The following is a 19,538-nucleotide window of genomic DNA, read 5'->3' as shown; positions in this document are numbered from 1 at the left end:
CCAAAAGAATACATTTCTTATCATCCCAAACTTTCTCAGTGTGAATTTTGGTGAAATTCCGAGAAAGCAGAAGGGAAAGGAGTTGCTACAACCAGCTGAAAGTCTCTGCTTTGTTTCTCTCCCACCCGGTGTCTCATCCAGCATTTTTCAAAGGATTATTGTTTCACAGACTGTGATAGAAACAGACTGTGGTAAATTACAGATTAGGTTTCAGCTAAAGAGGAATGGAACGGATTAAGGAGGAACAAATTGGTAAACCGGAACTGAACAGATTGTGCTTTCTTCTTGCAGATTTGAGGAGCGGAGTCTCCGAAGTGTGATGGGCCGTGATCGAGAAAGATGCTTGTGAATGGTTGACTGGATGTTTCTGGCCTTCTGAAACCTCCTTAGTGCAGAGAACGATGGCGACCAGCCTGACTGCAGAAGGAAGCATATTGGAGATGGGGAAAGATCTAAGATGATCCGATGAACCCATGGGAGGGCCTAGCGGGAAGCCAAGGTGGGGCTTCAAAGCTGTTCTAAAGGCGTAAACGGCTCAGTTTCCTGGGAAGGGTATGGCCAGATCCTTTTTCAGACCACAAAAGTTTCTTCGGAGGACCCAGTTTCTGCTCTTTTTCCTCACAGCCGCTTATCTGATGGCAGGTAGCCTTCTCCTCCTACAGCGATCTCGCTTGGTCCTCCAGCAAGGCTCCAGGGGCTTCTCCAGGAATCAAGGCCTACCAGTTGCGGAGACTTTGCCGGGGGATGCAAAGGCAGAGAGCAGACCAGTTCAGATGCCTCACCTGACTTCTAAGCTTCTTGTCAACATGCACACAGTGTATGGGTCCAACCCGGACCAGAAAGATGGACCACGGTGGTTGATCTCCAGAAACTCTGAATTGAGACAGTTACGGAGACGTTGGTTTCTCCGATTTGTAAATGACCAAGAACCTGTTCTGGCTTCTGGAACAAAAACACTGAAGCACACCTCCAAAAACAAAGGTAAATCTGATTTATGCTAGATTTTGCAGAAGCATTTCAGAAAGGAGACATAGATACATTGAAATATCTTCCGTGGGATGATGATATGATGATGATGATGATGATGATGATGATGATGATGATGATGATGATGATAATCTTTGGTGAGATTCACAGCCTTTGGGGCTGGTTGGTAGTTCAACAGCTCGAGTCCTAACAAAGGACCTAGGAACTGTTAAGAGCCGGGGTGGCGCAGTGGTTAGGGTGCAGTACTGCAGGCCACTTCAGCTGACTGTTATCTGCAGTTCAGCGGTTCTAATCTCACCGGCTCAAGGTTGACTCAGCCTTCCATCCTTCCGAGGTGGGTAAAATGAGGACCCAGACTGTGGGGGCGATATGCTGACTCTGTAAACTGCTTAGAGAGGGCTGAAAGCCCTATGAAGCGGTATATAAGTCTAACTGCTATTGCTATTGCTTAGGTAACGTCGAAAGATATAAGCTATTCCAAGTAGGGTGGTTTTTTTGTAGAATCAGAATGTTCAAGTCTGATAAAGTTAGCTTTTGGTCAGTTCTGCCTTCAATACTTTTCAAGTATTGGCTATGCATAGCTTTGTTTTTCCAATTTTCAGCTCGCTTCTTAATTACTTCTTTCTTATATTCAGCTTTTGACTTAGTTGTCTTTAAAAGGCCTCCTTTATTTACTTCCTTAATCATTGGTTCTTCACTTTTCTGGATGTAATCATTCAAGCTGTGTTTTTCTTCTTCTGCAGTCTGTTTTACTTGTAGGAGTCCTCGACCACCCTCTGCTCTTGGTAGATATAATCGGTCAACATCACTTTTAGGGTGCAAAGCATGATTCATTGTCATAAGCTTCCTTGTTTTTCTGTCCAAATTGTCCAACTCCATCTGGGTCCAGTCAATTATTCCTGCAGAGTATCGAATCACAGGTATAGCCCAGGTATTTATGGCTTTTATGATGTTTCCTCCATTCAATTTGGACTTTAATATCTTGCAAATTCGTCGAATGTACTTGGATGAAGTTAATTCCTTGACTTTATTATGCATTAAGTCAGAGGCCTCTAAATTCCCTAAGTACTAGCCTTTTTCTGGTTTTACTGCCTTTATTATTTCTTCATTCTCAAGTTCTATTCCATCATCTTCTATGATCTTGCCTGCTTTGGTTGCCATTGTTGTACATTTGTCAATTCCAAACTGCATACCAATGTCTTGGCTAAATTCTTTTGTGCTTTCAATTAATAGCCGAGGTGGCGCAGTGGTTAGAATGCAGCACTGCAGGCTACTTCAGCTGACTGTTAGCTGCAGTTCGGCTGTTCAAATCTCACTGGCTCAGGGTTCACTCAGCCTTCCATTCTTCCGAGGTGGGTAAAATGAGGACCCAGATTGTTGGGGGCGATATGCTGACTCTGTAAACCGCTTAGAGAGGGCTGAAAGCCCTATGAAGCGGTATATAAGTCTAACTGCTATTGCTATAACTGCTATAATAAATTCAGTTCAGCTTTTGTTTTACAAAACAGCTTCAAATCATCCATGTACACCAAGTGTGAAATTTTCAGTCCTTTCTTTGCAAGTTCGTATCCACAGTCCATCTTCTTCAAAACGATTGTCAGTGGTAGCATTGAGAGTATAAATGTAGAGGTGAAAGGGGAATCGCCCTGGAAAATGCCTTGTTTAATTTCAACTTCACCCAGTTCTTCTTCATTAGCTATAAGCTTCGTTTTCTAGAGGTTCATTGAAGTTTCCATGAATTTTTGTATGTTGCTGCTGATGCCAAAGATTTTCAGGCATTTCTTGATCCAGCTATGGGAACTGAATCAAAGCCATGAACAGGTTGTTTTGTCTTTTCTTTGAATTATTTAGGATTAGCTTGTCAATTAGCAGTTGGTCCTTTGTTCCTCTTGAATTTTTGCAGCATCCTTTCTGTTCTACAGGAAGCAAGTTATTTCTTTCCAAGTATCCATAAATTTGGTTTGCAATGATACCAGTAAGGAACTTGTATGTTGTTGGCAAACAGGTGATTGGCCTATAGTTTCCAGGATCCTTTCCTTTTTTTTATCATTTTGGATCAAAAATGTCCTTCAGTTGTCATCCATTCATCATTTTCAGGTGTTTTTAAGATCTGGTTCATTTGGGCTGCCAATCTTTTGTGCACACTTGTAAGTGCCTTTAACCAGAAGCCATGTAACTCATCTGGTCCAGGTGCACTCCAGTTCTTCACTTTTCTTGACTTTCTTTGTACCATTTCTTTTGTTATTTTCACATCTTCCATTTTATGCACTTTAATAGAATCCTCAATCTGTTTGATCCATTTTGCATTTCTGTTGTCGTTCTTGTTGTTTTCCCACAAATTCTTCCAGAATTTCAGAGCTTTCTCTTTATCAGGCTTTTCATTTGTTGTTACTCCATCTCCACTTTCTAAGCTTTTATAAAACTGGTGCTGATTTGCTCTGAACTGTGAGTTTTCCTTGAACTGAGTTACTCGGTTTTCATACCTTTTAATCTTTTCAGCAACGGCAACAACCCTCTGCTTCAGCTCTTCAATTACTACCGCAATCTCCTTATTCTCCAAATCATATCTTACTTCCAGGCTGCTTTTGACCTGCTTTAGCTGACCTTGCCTTAGGTTCTTCAAGTTGCTCAAGTCTCCACGAAATTTTTTGATCTTCAATTCCAACCGAATTTTCCACTTAGGCTTCCTCTTCTTGCCCCATTGGTTCTTTTGTATTTTCAAATCCAATTCTTTGGTGGTCATGAAGGCTGCTGCATACATCAGCTGGTTTGTTTCAGCTAATGTAGTGGTTTGAATGGTTTGCACAGCCTCATTGACCTTTTTTAGTACAGGTAAGTCAGGTAAATTTAGAATTTTCAAATAGTGAGGTAGCTCTTTAGGTATTGCTCCAAGGGCTCCAATTACAATTGGGACAACACATGATTTCTTTTTCCACAGTCGTCAACCACTATTTGCAAGTCCCGGTATTTTGTGATTTTTTTCTTGCTGTTTATCTTCAATTTGTTGTTGTTGTTGTTGTTGTTGTTATTTCCCACCTTTCTGCTTATTAAAGTGCACCAGGCAGTTTACAATAGCATGACGTAGAAAATATTAAAGAAACATTGTCAAGAAATCAGCAAAAAGTCAAATCAAAATTTAAATTAATACTAGTTGATAACCTGGCATTGTCCATGTATTTATTTATAGGGGGGAAATGTCTGGACCAAATGTAATTTCTAATGTTGGATTTTCCCCCTTACCAGAGGGAGCTCCCTTGTGGAGTACTGTGAAGCCGGTACCATGGCAACTCCACCGTGCTGTACAGTAGAAGCCATTTTACGGCAATACAGTAGAAGCCATTTTAAGGCACAACAGGCCAAAATGAGCAAAGCATTTAATTTATGTTCACATTTCCTCTGAGTGGCTCACAATTCACCATCTGTCCTTTTACCTTCACAATACCTCCATGAGGTTAAATGATGGTTAGTAACTGGTCAACCAGTGGTAGACCAGGAAGTTGATTCCACATGATGACTACAACTATATTTTATTGTGATAGTCTGTAGTAACAGATTCTTGCATATTTGCCCCTCGTCTTCTCTCTTCCTATCCTTTGTACCATAGGGCAGCATCTTTCAACTGTGTCAATTTGAAAATGTGTAGTCTTCAACTCCCAGAATTCCCCAGACACCATGTTGTGAGTTGGAGACCGTACATTGAGAGCTGCTCAGGGAGAGAAATGATGCTTAGGGAGTGGCGGTACAGTCCAAATTTTGATCACATGACCATGGGGGTTCTATAACAGTCATATGTGTGAAAATGGTCACAAGTCATTTTTTGAGTGATGTTGTAATTTTGAATGGTCACTAAATGAATGATTGCCCAAGCCATTTACAGAATCAGCATATTGCCCCCAATAATCTGGGTCCTCCTTTTACCGAGCTCGGAAGGATGGAAGGCTGAGTCAACTTTGAGCTGGTCAGGATCGAACTGCTAACAATTGACAGAATTCGCCTACAATACCGCATTTGTGTTACTAACTGAACAATGCAGTGATTCACTTAATAACTGTGGCAAGAAGGTCTCAAAATGGGGCAAAACCCACTTAACAACTGTCTTGCTTAGCAACAGAAATTTTGGGGTCAATTTTGGTCATATGTCAAGAAGTAACTGTCATCTTAATTAAAAACCCTTAAAGCAGGTATCAGTATTCTGAGTAATGCATCTGCCAAAAGCAGAACTCCGAGGCAGGTAGATTCCTCAAAGAACATGTTTATTAGATACATCATATCGACACAGCTACTGAAAACGAACTCCAAAAATTCCTGCAGTTTTAGACTAATTTAAAGAACAAATAGTTCCCTCCCCAAATGTCACCGGTTACATTGTAAGTAGCTGAGAGGCTGGGATGACCTTGGTTCCTACAAGAAATTTTTTTTGTTTTGACTGTTAACCAGTCTATCTACTTCCCCCTCCCTTCCCCCTCTCAGAGTTCGTGGCAACTATGAGACAGCATAAGATGGCTTCAGCCAGGTTCGCTTCAGAGTTGACAGCAGGAGGAAAAGAGGTTAAACCACAATATTCTATCTACCTCGCAATGCAACAACGACAACTGAGGAAGCCCAGATGGCTTTGAATATGCAGCTGCAAACGATAAAAAAAAAAAAACACCTCTCCAAACCTGTGAAATGGAGCTCAGAGAGAGAACCTCCTACCTTCTTAGCGGCTTATTGTGGGTGCCTGTTCACAGCTTGCGAACTTCCTAATTGCATGTTTGGAAAGTGCCAATGTTCACCTCTTTAGAAGAAACATACCATTCACCTTGTCTCAACATCTTAATTCAAGAGTTCTAGCTTTCCCTCCTACTTCGCTGATTTATCTTCTTCTTTACTCTTTTTTTTCCACTTTTTTTTTTCAAAGGGAGAGTGGTGTAGATTCTATTGTTTATTTTTAGCAAAAAAAAAAAAAAAGCGCTGAAGATTGAATGATTTATTTTGGATCCATCTGTGAAAAGCTTTCGTTCAGAGACTGAAGATGAGATGGGAAAGAATGCAGGGGGTGGGAACAGAAGAACGCAAAGCCTCCATTTAAGTCTAAAAAGCTTGTGTATAGAAGTGTTTATGGATGTGGTCAGTGATGGGTTTCAAAAATTGTTCGAACCTACTCTGTGGGTGTGGCCTCCTTTGTGGGAGTGGCTTGCCACCCATGTGACCGGATGGGAGTGGCTTGCCGCCCACATGACCGGATATGAAGATGCCGATGACACTTGTCAGAACCACCTTAAATTACCTCACACACAGCACTGGCATGCATAAGAATATGATGTAAACTTGTTTTTTAAAAGGCATCTTTGGTTTGCGTTAAAACAACTTCAACACACGCAATGTTCTGATTGCACCACAAACGCAGTAGTCATCCTTACCTTTCACAGAGGCACTGAGTTTTATAAATATGAGCATGAAAGTGTAGAATAATCATATCCAAGGACCAGTGGTGGGTTTCAAAAAATTTTGGAACCTCTTCTGTAAGTGTGGCCCGTAAATTTGACGAACCGGTTCTACCGAATAGGTGCAAACTAGTAGGAACCCACCTCTGGACGTGGTATATGTCAGAAAAAGTCAGGATGGCAGCTGTAATTATTCAAAACTGCCATCTTGAATTTCTTGCTTTTGTTCCCTGTAAAACAGGGGTGTCAAACTCATGTCATCACAACATTGTCACATGATGTATCACAACTTTTTTCCCCTTCACTAAACCGGGCATGGCCAGCACATAACACTTCCGGCCCGCAGGCCACAAGTTTGACACCCCTGCTATAAAGGAACACAGAACTGACTTTGAGGAAGATATAAGCCAGGGGTGTCAAAACAGGTGGCCCACGGGATGGATACATCGCATGCAGGCCATGCCCTCCCCAGCTCTGCGGAGGGAGAAAATGTCATGATATGTCATGTGTTGACAATGTGCTGCTGCAAATTTGACACCTGTAATATAAGCAATCTGTTAACACTATGTTGCTTTATGACAGGGGTATCCAACCTTGGCACCCACTCTCAACTCCATTTTGTCAGCTGCCCAGAACCACAAACCCTGCTTCATCAATAAATGGACCCTCTTTCCAATCACCCCCCATTTTATTTCCAATGCCTCCCCCCCCTCCCGCCGGGTTGGACCAAGTGGATATTTTTTGCCACAGTGGGTTTCTGTGGGAATTTGGTAGAGCTGGTTTTGCCTTTGATAGTGCCAAAATCAGTGGTGGTATTCAGCCGGTTCGGACCAGTTCAGGCAAACCTGCCGTCCTATTTAGCCATATTTTCTAAGCTGCCCACATGTGTGCAAGCCATGCACGCACTCACATTTTCGGTACGCAGAGAACTGGTGGTAAGATTATGTGAAACCCACCTCTGGCCGAAATGATGCACTCAACGAAGTTTTGCACTGAGACATTGGCAGGTCTTGAGTGAGCTTGATTTGTCTGGGATCCACAGTTGGGATGTTGACATCGGGCTTATGTAGCTCTACAATAACAAGGAAATGGGAAAGGTGTGTAGGAGTTTGAAACTCAAGAGCCTTTTTGAAACAGGACTAAGTATGCCATTCATATATACAATTCTTTCCACTGCGCTCTCTTTTAAAGAAAGAAAAGAAAAGAAAAGTAGGTTAAACCAGGCAAGGTTTGCAGGTTGTTTTGAAGCAAAATAAATAATTAAATAACAACATGAAACAGGAAAACAAAATATTGATCTTTCTTCAAATATCCTTCCCCTACTTTAAAGTTCTCAGACTGGGAATATATGAAATACAGGTAATCCTTGACTTACAACCAAAAGTGGTATGACAACTTTCATTGCTATGAGATGTAGTTGTTAAGTGAATCCTGCTTCCTCCTTGACTTGTTTGTGGGAAGCCCATGGGAAGGTTGCAAATGGTGACCCCAGGATGCCGCAACAGGCATAAGTGCATGCCAGTTGCCAAGCATTTGAATTTTGATCACCTGACCATGGGGACACTGCAACAGCCGTCAGTGCAAGAACAGGTTTTCAGTGCCGTTTTTAACTTCAAACATTGTTAAATGAATGGTTGTAAGTCAGAGACTCCTTGCACCTAGAACTGTTTTTCAAAACTTAGCGATTTCAAGATATCTGGACTAGAATAATTTAATAATCGGTTCTCTTCCCTAAAGACCATCTAAGTTTTTTAGTTTTAGTTTTTAGTTTTATTGCAAATTTATATGCCGCCCTTTTCCCTGAGGGGACTCAGGGCGGCTTACAACAATAAAGGGAAGGGAGTGCAAGACAAGACTTAAAAAGAAAGAATCGTGATTAAAAGGAAATTGGTCATAAAAACACAACATTCACTCAACATTCGGGCGGGGTGAGAGTAATCCTATCCCCAGGCCTGACGGGATAGCCAGTTCTTGAGGGCTGTGCGGAAGGCCTGGACTGTGGTGAGGGTACGGATCTCCATGGGGAGGTTGTTCCATAATGTCGGAGCTGCAACTGAGAAGGCTCTCCTCCGCGTAGTCGCCAGTCGGCACTGACTGGCGGATGGAATTCGGAGGAGGCCTACTCTGTGCGATCTGATAGGACGCAGGGAGGTAATTGGCAGGAGGCGGTCTCTCAAATAGTCAGATCCACTACCATGGAGCGCTTTATAGGTGGTAAGTAAGACCTTGAAGTGCACCCGACGATCAACAGGTAGCCAGCGCAGCTCACGGAGGATTGGTGTTATATGGGCGAACCGTGGTGCGCCCATAATCACTCGCGCGGCCGCGTTCTGGACTAGCTGAAGTCGCCGGATGCTCTTCAAGGGCAGCCCCATGTAGAGCACATTGCAGTATTCCAGCCTAGAGATCACAAGGGCTCGAGTGACTGTTGTGAGAGCCTCCCGGTTCAGGTAGGGCCGCAACTGGCGCACCAGGCGAACCTGGGCAAATGCCCCCCTGGTAAGTAGATGGGGGTCGGTGGTCATGTGACTGGGTGGGCGTGGCCAACTCAAGGTCACTCAGGTCGATGGGCGCTTCACCTTAGCTGCTACAATGTAATAAGGGTTAACTGGAGAGGCAGTTTCTGTAAGCAGGGCAAGAAAGATTAGGCTAGAAACAACACCAGAATGTTTCCTTCCTGCCTTCCTACAGGATTAGCCCTGCAAAGTGGAAAAAAATAAAATAAGATTTCTTCCAACAACTGGTTCTCCGAACTGCTTAGAAAGTTAACAACCGGTTCTCCCGGATAGGTACGGGCTGGCTGAATCCCACCACTGCTACAAAGATTCTCAGTCATCCAGGCCATTGTTGTCCCAAAGGTGCTTTTTCAAGAGGCAACTGGGACTTTCTCTGCTTCTCCTTGAAGATGTTTCGCTTCTCCTCCAAGAAGCTTCTTCAGCTCTGCCTGGATGGTGGGGAGTGGAAGGATAATTCTGTAACGTGTCCTCGCTGCAGAAATAATTTTAACTACATTGCGTGAATCCTTCATTCATGGAAATGAAATTGTTCACCAAGACGTGTGCATGGAAAGGGGGCAAAGAGGGTCTGTCAGTAATAATTTTCACCCACAAATGCACACATGAGTAAAATTCTCTAGTGAATTCTCAGTACCTTTTTAAAAAATTATTATAATTATCGGTTATGTTCACTTTGCGCGTTGCTTTCTTTTTGCATCAAAACTCGTTGCCTGCCTTTATCTTCCATGATTCAAATCAATCAGATAAATATTTAGTTCTGCTTTCAGAGACCGCTGGGCACATTTGTGTCGCTGTCAGATTTTGTGTAGGATAACACACACAGTTGAAGAGATTTCTAAGAAACTCAAGAAGGAAGCTAGCTATCATGAGACGAGAGACTTTACGAACCATCAACCAATCCATTTCGAAAGCTTTTACAATACATTCTTAAATGAAAAGGAGATATTTATGAGTTCGATGCTTTTTCTAGTTGATATGATAGAGTGCTGTAACTCAGGTAGTCCTCAAGTGATGACCACAACGGAGTCCAAAATTTCTCTTGCTAAGTGAGACATTTCTTCAGGGAGTTTTGCCCTATTTTACAATCTTTCTTGCAGAATCACTGCAATTGTTAATGTTGTTACTAACATGATTGTTAAGCGAACCATGGACTTTGCTTGCCAGAAAGCTGCAAAAGGGGATCCCATAAGCCCAGGACACTGCAACCGTCATAAATATGAATCAGTTGCCAAGCGCCTAAATTTTAATTGTGTGATCATGGGGATGCTGCAGTAGCTGTAAGGGTGAAAAACAGTCATAAGCAGGGGTGGGGTTGAAATTTTTTTAGCAACCGGTTCGCTGGATGGTTGCTGGGTGGGTGTGGCTATGGTGGGCATGGCCTACTTGGCATCCTGCACCATGGTGGGGAGCATTTTTTGCTCTCCCCAGGCTCTAGAGCAGTGTTTCTCAACCTTGGCAACTTGAAGATGTCCGGACTTCAACTCCCAGAATTCCTCAGCCAGCATTTGCTGGCTGGGGAATTCTGGGAGTTGAAGTCCGGACATCTTCAAGTTGCCAAGGTTGAGAAACACTGCTCTAGAGGCTTTCCTCGAGCCTCCTGGAGGGTGAAAACGGCCTCTCCCAGACTCCGGAGCCCCTCTGGAGGCCAGAAACGGGCCCATTTCTGGAACTTCCGGAACTTCCGGGAGGCCCGTTTTTTGCCCTGTCAGAGGCTCCACAAAGGCCCTGCGCTTACCTGGCATCCAAAATGGGCTACATGGAGACTCCTGGGAGGGGTGGGATGGGGTAGGCGGGGCCTACCAATTCTTGCAATTACCGTTTCGGTGAACCGGATATAAAATTAACATCCAGTTGGCCCAGACCGGTCTGAACCAGCTGAATTCCACTTCTGGTTATAAATCACTTTTTTTCCAGTGTCGCTGTAACTTCAAACAGTCACTAAATGAACCGTTGTAAGTCGAGGACTACCTGCAATGCATAAGTATTTAGTTTGGCAACCCTTACAGAAAATTTCAGCTAATCAATGGCCAGGGCTGCTGTCACACGCTAACCAAAAGGTGATTATTATTATTATTTTTTCACCAGCCCAAAAATTCCTTTTAGCTTTGCATAGGTAGTACATAATTAAAAATCATTTTCATGTCCTTTCACAAGAAATCAGATAAATGGCTAGTCTTCATTTCTCCACGTAGGCCTTTTTTCCCCTATCTTCTACATTTGCCTGACAGTTCGCAAGATTGAATTCAGAAGCTTTATCAAGGAGATGCAAATATGATGGTTTCATTTTAATTTTGCATTACAGAAGGAGGGAGGGGCAGTGCGGAGAATGAAGGAAGATTGGTTTTAAATAAATGTTGCATTGCTTGAAGATTTTCCAAGTAGGATGTCAAAGTCAGGGAAAAGCAGGAAACATGCCTCAATAATGCCAGAAAAAATTATATCACTTTTGCTTTCTAGCTCTGATTTTTTTTTTCTGGTTTGGCTCATTTCTCCAATCGGGTATGCTTTAAAGACTAGAATTGGGGAATGTATAATAATGGTTTGCAACTGGCATGAGAAGTTTCATAAACACTCCAATCAACCTTTACGGGGGAAGTGAGAAAGTTGATTGTAAATGGTCATAGTTTGGGAACAAAAATGAAATATACAGTAGTTAGTCCTCAACTTAAAACAAATCATTTAGGAGCTGCACTCAGTTACAATGGCACTTTAGAATAAAGTAGAATAACAGAGTTGGAAGGGACCTTAGTGGTCTTCTAGTCCAACCCCCAGCTCAGGCAAGAAACCATGTACCATTTCAGACAAATGGTTGTTCCAATCTCTTCTTAAAAACTTCCAGGGTTGGAGAATTTACTGTCAGGAAATTTCTCCTTAGTTCTAAGTTCTAAGTTGCTTCTTTCCTTGATAAACTCCACTCTCAGTAAGTTTTGGAGCAAGTACTTGAGTTCTGTTAATATTCAATAAATAATGAATATTATGTGTGAGAATTAAAAAATATTGTCATTGCTAAATGATGCACAAGACAAAGAAGCAGCAAAAGAGAAAAAAAATAGCATGGCTTAGGTAGTTCTTGAATTATGACCATAATTTACCCCAACATTTCTGTTGCTAAGCGAGATAGTTGTTCAACGAGTTGTGAACCAGTTTACGTTTTTTCTTCCCACATTGGTTATGTGAATCACTGCAGTGGTTGTTAAGTGAGTCTTGCTTCCCCATTAAATTTGCTTGTCAGAAGGTCACAAAAGGTGATGACATCACCCTGGGACACGGCAGCTGTCATATATATGAATCAGTTGCCAAGCCTCTGAAATGAGATCATGTGGCCACAGGGATGCTGCAATGGTCATAAGTGTGAAAAATGGTCATACGTCACTTTTTCCCAATGCCGTTGTAACTTCAAATGGTTATTAAATGCATGGTGGTGAGCCAAGGGCTGCTCATAAAAGTGCTACATATTTTCTTACATAACGTTTAGTTCTTAATCATGTTTTATTAGTTCTCCCTGGCAGAACATGAGGCTACAGCTATTATGGGAGAGGAATGCAAGGGTGTACTTTAAAAGGGATGCTGTGGCTCAGTGGCTAAGATGCTGAGCTTGTCGATCAGAAGGTTAGCAGTTCGGCAGTTCAAATCCCTAGTGCCGCATAACAGAGTGAGCTCCCGTTACAGCTTTGAAAGGGAGATGAGCACCACCCCCTAGAGTCAAGAATGACTAGCACATATGTGCTAGGGCCGTGATGGCGAACCTATGGCACGCGGAGCCATTTGTCAGGGGTGCCATTTGTCTGGAGTGTGAAAAACTGGCCCTATGGCCAAACCGGAAGTTTGGGAACGTACTTTTGATTTGCTCATGGAGCCGGTTTTAGCTGTCCGGAGCCTTCAGGGGCCTTCCGGAGGCTTCCCTGAAGGCTGTGGAGGGGAAAAAAATAACCCTACGAACAAACCAGAAGTGACTTCTGGTTTGCTCATAGGGTCTTTTTTTGCGCCCCCCCCCCCCGAGCCTTCAGGGAAGACTCCGGAAGGCCTTGAAGGCTAAACTGGGCTAAAACCGGCCTTACGAGCAAACCGGAAGTCTGTTGCCGAAATTCCAGTTTGCCCGTAGGGGTGGTTTTTCGCGCTCCAGAGGCTTCAGGGAAACTCCTGAAGGCTTCAAATGGCCTCCGGGGCGGGTGTGTGTGTGCGTGGGTGTGTGTGGAGGATGTTTTCACCCTCCCCAGGCTCCTATAAAGCCCCTGGAGCCTGGGGAGGGTGAAAAAAGCACGCCAAAAATGTGAGGGGAGCGCTGGTCATGCGCGTATACATGCTGGGGTTGTGTGCATTGTATTATGGGTGTGGCACGCATGACCTCCCCCCCATGCTCCCCCTGCCATTGCTGTGCTAACCCTAACTTTTTACCTTTAGGGGAGGGGGGGTTGTATTCAGTTCTATTCTCAGGATTCTCAGGATTCTTTCTAACTGTTGATTGTATTTTCATATGCTGAAGGCACTTATATTGGCTGCTTTGGCGACGACTCAAGGAAAAGGACGTTGAAAGGAGCCGTGTTCTATGACTTGAGAAAAATGACAATTTCCCATTGCCAAGAAGCCTGTGCTGAGAGGTAAAAGAATAAAAGAAAAAAATGTATTTTATTTTTTCCTACATGCTGTTGCTCCTAAAGGCGAAATCAATCTAACATGAATTGGTCCTTCTTTTATATGTATTGACTCAGGTATGCGAGAATGACCTTGGACAACAAAAGGAAGAGCCACAGTCTGGAGAACAGTCAGATAAGAGGCAGCTGAGCGCACAGAAGGAATGGGTAGCATGGCAAATGCCTCAAGAGGGACTCTCCTTACTTTCTTGGTCTGTAAAGATGAGGGGAGAGAGCGATTTGCTTTCGTTCTTGCAAAGAATGTATTAATGTAGCCTTACAATAAAGATGGAGGTAGTATTTATAGATATGCTTGTTGTTTAGACTACCTCACAAGCAGTGATGGCATTCAAAAAATTTTTTTTACTACCGGTTCTGTGAGCATGGCTTGTTGGGCATGGCAGGGGAAGGATACTGCCACATCCCCATTCCCTCCCCCACTCCTGGGGGAAGGTTACTGCAACATCCCCATTCCAGAGGTGGGTTCCTGCCAGTTTGCACCTATTCGGTAGAACCGGTTAGAAGAGGTTCCACCAGTGGACTTGGAAAGCAGGCCACACCTACAGAAGAGGTTCCAAAAAATTTTGAAACCCACCACTGCCCCCCCCCCACACACAGAGAGAGACAGACAGACTGATATAGAGAGAGAGAAAGAAAGGAAGAAATAAAGAAAAAAGAAAAAGAGTGAGAGAGAGATGAAAGAAAAAAGAAAAAAGGAACAGAGACAAAAGGAAGGAGAGAAAGAAAGAAAGGAAGGAAGGAAGGAAGGAAGGAAGGAAGGAAGGAAGGAAGGAAGGAAGGAAGGAAACACATGGCCGGCAAGCCACTCCCACAAAAGAGGCCATACCCACAGAGTAGGTTCCCAAAATTTTTGAAACCCACCACTGCCCCATTCTCACCCCACCCCGCTAGCCTGCTTTCCAGCTCCGTTCTCCTGTTCAGAGCAATAAAAGAAGATCAGCTGGGAGGCAGCAGGGGCAGGGCCAGCCTATTTGCCAGTTCTCCAAACTACTCAAAATTTTCACTACTGGTTCTCTATAACTGGCTGAATACCACCTCTGCTGCGAAGGCTGATATCCAAGTTTGAAAGTACATCTCTCCCCTCAATCCCACCTTTACAACTGAAGAAACTAGAGAGGATTCCCTTCTGAGGCGTTTGCCATACCTCAACTCCTTCTGTGGGCTTAGCAGCTGCTTGTTTGATTTGTCTGCAGATCTTGCTTCTTTCTCCCCAAGATTATCCCCAAATATACTATATGTCGGGGTTCAAGTAATATACCCATAGCAAGAAAAACTCCAAAGCAGTTAGATTCCTCAAATAATAGTTTTATTGGGTATATCATATTGACACAGTTCTGGGGAAAACCGACTCTGAAAGTTCCTGCTGTTTTCACCTAATTAAAAGTAAAAGCTTTCCCCCCCTTCTACAAACAGTCAGTCACATGGTCCAATCAAGTTGCTATCTGGTTGGCTGGTAAAGTCACTTCTCCTCCTCCTCCTCCTCTCTCTGTCTCTCTCTCTCTGTCTCTCTCTCTCTCTCTCACACACACACACACACACACATATATACACACACACTCTCCAGATGTAAGAATGACCTTGGTTCCCAGGAGAAAGCATTTTGTTTTGGCTGCAAAACCCCAGCTATCTCTATTCCCCCCTCACTTTCCCTTAGCTCCAGTGTGGCAGCACTGAAGCTCCAAGATGGCTTCAGTCAGGCCAGCTTCAGGGTTGACACTATATACTATACTACTACTACACTATAAATACTATATTGACTGGAAAACTATTTGACTAGGATAGTATCCTTGAGGAGAAGGTCCCGTCCAGCCCTAGGATTCTATGTTCTATATTCTGTTACACAGTGGCATTGGGTCAACAGCATCAAAATGTGTGATTGAGCCATCAAAGCCCTCCCCAATGTCTGTTGCGAATTTAGCCAAGTCTGACAAACAATGCTGGACTAGATGTCCTTGGGCTGATCCAGCAGAGTCAGATTAATAGAATAACAGAGTTGGAAGAGATTTGGGAAGTCTTCTAGTCCAGCTCCTTGATCAAGCAGGAGACACTATCCCATTTCAAATAAGTGGCTTTCCTGACTCTTCTTGAAAGCCTCCAGTGATGGAAGACCCACAACTTCTGAAGACAAGTTGTTCCACTGGTTAATTGTTCTCACTGTCCGGAAATTTCTCCTTAATTCTAAGTTGCTTCTCTCCTTGATTAGTTTCCAACCACGGCTTCTTGTCCTGCCCTCAGGTGCTTTGGAGAATAGCTTGACTCCCTCTTCTTTGTGGCAGCCCCTCAAATATTGGAACACTGCCATAATGTCGCCCCTAGCCCTTCTTTTCCCTAGACTAGACATACCCAACTCCTGCAACAGAGGAGGGTTGCTACTGGTTCGGTCCAGTTCGGCTGAACTGGTAGTGGAATTCAGGCCTGTGTCACAGAAATGGCAGTGACCCAGGCCTTCCACGCCCCTGGATTGGTTCCCTCACTTCTGCTTGGGTGCCGCCATTTTGGATTTAAATGACTGTGCATGGAACAATTTACATTGAAGAGCATACAAACACACGTGTGCACATTGCACATGGGTTGCAAACAGGCAATAATGCCGGCAGCAACCCACCTCTGTTCCTGAAACCATTCATATGTTTTAGTATCCAGGCCCTTAATCATCTTTGTTGCTCTTCTCTGCACTCTTTCCACTCAACATCTTTATTACATCGTGGCGAACAAAACTGGATGCAGTATTCCAAGTGTGGCCTTACTAGGGCTTTATAAAGAGTCCTTGAAAGCTCTACCTTTCCTTCTTCAACTTCTCACCTTTCAATTTCCCTTTGATTTCCTCCACCACCATTTCCCAGGACCCCACCTCCCTCTGCTTTTGAACATCACGCAAAATGTTTTTTTTTTTTTTTGGTATCGGTTGCAATGATGATATAAGAAGAATTTTCTTTTTGGTTTTGTCCAGAACTTATAAATATGCCGGCTTGGAATATGGAACAGAATGCTATTGTGGAAACCAGCTGCCAGTGAATATTGCAAAGCAGGAAGAGTGTAACAATGAGTGTAAAGGGGAGAAAGGGACCATCTGTGGAGGCATCAACAGGCTCTCTGTTTACCAGGTGGAGGAATCGGGGGCAGGGCCTAAACGACGTAAGTGATGTAAGCTTCTTAAGTGAGTATTTTATTCCCAATAGGGATGGGGAACTGAATGCATGTATTATTTTCTGTTTGACTGTTTGTCTGGTGTTAATAGATAAGCAGGGATAAGCAGTAAGTAAGTAGATAAGCAGGGATTAATACCAGACAAACAATCAAGCAGAAGGCTTTAATGGGTGGGACCCAAAAATGCTTCTAAATCTCTATGATGGGTACAGGACAGTGGTGGGTTTCTATTTATCTTACTACTGGTTTGCTCATGCGTGCGAGTGCTCACGTAATCGCGTGATGCTTCTGCACATGCGCAGGAAGCGTCCGGCTGGATGGGTGGAGCCTCCTGCCACCACCACTACCTGTTCACCCGATCCAGGGAAAACCGACAAAAACCCACCTCTGGTACAGAAGATGGGTTCAGGAGATGGAACTGGGAAATTGATGGGATTGTATTTTGAACTCTATATTTGCCTCATTAGTACAATTCTAGGTTGTATCTTTGCTGATGTTCACATCAACTCACTTTGACCCTAGGGACATATAGATCAGGACTTTCCACAACTAACTCTGTTGAGGGATTCTTAGCTCCTATCCTAGCTGTAAGGTAAAGGTAAAGGTTCCCCTCGCACATTTGTGCTAGTCGTTCCCGACTCTAGGGGGTGGTGCTCATCTCCATTTCAAAGCCAAAGAGCCAGTGCTGTCCGAAGACGTCTCCATGGTCATGTGGCCGGCAGGACTAAACATCGGAAGCATGGAATGTTTTTCTACTTGCACTTTTACATGCTTTCGAACTGCTAGGTTGGCAGAAGCTGGGACACGTAATGGGAGCTTACTCCGTCACTCCGCTCAATCCTCTCTAGGGATTCGAACCGCTGAACTGCCAACCTTCTGATTGACAAGCTCAGCATCTTAGCCACTGAGCCACCACATCCTTCCTAGCTGTAGTCCAGCATTAAGGGACCAAACAAAAGAAAAAAAATGGAAGATTCATAAAAAAAATGTAATGAGTAAGAGTTGATTTTGCAATGAAAATAAAATTCAGGGTAAACTTTGTTTATCCTTTTTGGTTTTAAAGAAAAAACAACATTTCCTTTTTCATCCTTTTCTAGTTATCCTGTTACGAGTGGGAAATAATATATTTTAAACCTCTGATTCATTCTTATTTTTCTCAAACACTCTAGGAATGCCATTTGTGAAGAAGGAACACTAACACTGTTCCCTCTGCTAATAAAAAGGACTTTTAACCTGCAGAGTTTAACCTTCTTCTTGGCGCATTTCCCAAATTTGCATCAGTGTTAACACTTCTTCAAGTACAAATGTTTATTGATTGCTTTAATTATTTGTTCCCAGAATTCGGAATGTTTGAGTGGAAAGAGGAAATACAGGTAGTCCATTCATTTAGTGAACATTTGACTGAAATATGTGGCTTATAACCATTTTTCACATTTACGATCCCCCCCGGTTACGTGATCAAAATTTGAATGCTTGTCAACTGACTCTTATTTATGAAAGTTGCAGTGTCCTGGATGGAGGGGGGGGGGGGGTATCACATGATCTTGTTTTGCAACCTTCTGACAAGCAAAGTCAATAGGGAAGCCAGATCCACTTAACAACTGTGTGACTAACTTAACAACTGCAGTGATTCACTTAACGTCTGTGCCAAGAAAAGTCATAAAATTCACTTAACATTTGTTTCACTTAACACTATACATTTTTGGCTCAATTGTGGTCATAAGTTGGGGACTAACACCTGAAGCTTTCAAAATTCTGATTGATACCAATTCGGCTCTAAGAAATGCCTAAATAAAAAAAAAGCATTATTATTGATGAAAATAGCCAGAACAATTAATTGATTAATTGGGGGGGGGGAGATTAAATGATTAGCATTTACTATCTCATTTTTGACTTAGAAATAAAGTCTGCAATGTAACTTAATCCAAAAATTTCTGGCTGAAGAATTGCAGCCTCTGCATTTTTCTTAAAGTATGCCCCAATTAATTAATTTTTTTCTTTTTTTTGAAAACTGTTCTTAATCGGGATACTTACAGATTCTGCAAAGTATATCACCCGAAAAGGTGCTTTCACATTCTGGCTGACTCTCCTGTCCTGATATGGCAGAGAATGCATTTTTGTCATCTTCCATATGCAGATTTAATCAAGATTAATTGATTCATCACATAAAATCAGTTGCTTAAGAATTTTCTAATAAGGGAGCCCGCTTCCTCCTTAATGAAGCCAGGACTTTTTTGAACATTTCATTTAAAAGAATAATGATCAAGAAGAATTTGACCTCTTTGTAGGTTTCCTTTTGTTTTTGGCCGAAAATGCAGAAGCTCCGGTCCTTAGGTGTTCCCCCTTTAAAGGACAAAAGTCAGAATGAAATGCAGATACTTCTTGATTTAAAACTATTCCTTTAGTGACTATCCAAGTTGCAACAGCACTGGAAAAGTGACTTATCATCTGTTTTCACACTTATGACTATTGTAGCATCCCTGTGGTCACATGATCAAAATTTACATACTTGGCGACTGGCATGTATTCAGGGGTGGTGTGCTATGGATTTGCCCGGGTTCGGGAGAACCCATAGCTAGCATTACAGACGGTTCAGAGAACCTCCAAATCCCATCTCTGGCTGGTCCTAACCACCATGCCCCACTGCCACCCTCCACAACCCTCCACTCCTCCCAGGAGTCTCCATGCGGCCCGTTTTGGATGTTAGGTATGTGCAGGGCCTGCATGGAGGCTCAGGGAGGGGGGAAAAGGTTAAGGTGACCAGATGTCCCGCTTTTGGCGGGACAGTCACAATTTTTAATAATTTGTCC

General features: G+C 43.1%; 1 protein-coding gene across 1 annotated transcript in view; it reads left to right on the top strand.

The window, feature by feature from the left end:
- Positions 1-498: 498 nt before the first annotated feature.
- LOC116508134 (WSC domain-containing protein 1-like) overlaps positions 499-19,538 on the top strand; it is a 57,482-nt gene continuing 38,442 nt past the window's right edge. The window contains 3 exon segments of the mRNA XM_032216617.1: positions 499-981; positions 13,413-13,527; positions 16,532-16,716. Coding sequence (XP_032072508.1) covers positions 555-981; positions 13,413-13,527; positions 16,532-16,716 — 727 coding nt within the window. The 5' untranslated portion in view covers positions 499-554.

The sequence above is a fragment of the Thamnophis elegans genome, chromosome 4 (genome assembly GCF_009769535.1).
Source record: "Thamnophis elegans isolate rThaEle1 chromosome 4, rThaEle1.pri, whole genome shotgun sequence".
NCBI classification, from domain to species: Eukaryota; Metazoa; Chordata; class Lepidosauria; order Squamata; family Colubridae; genus Thamnophis; species Thamnophis elegans.
Note: the sequence above shows the minus strand (reverse complement) of the source record. Positions and strands in the feature narration are given on the sequence as shown.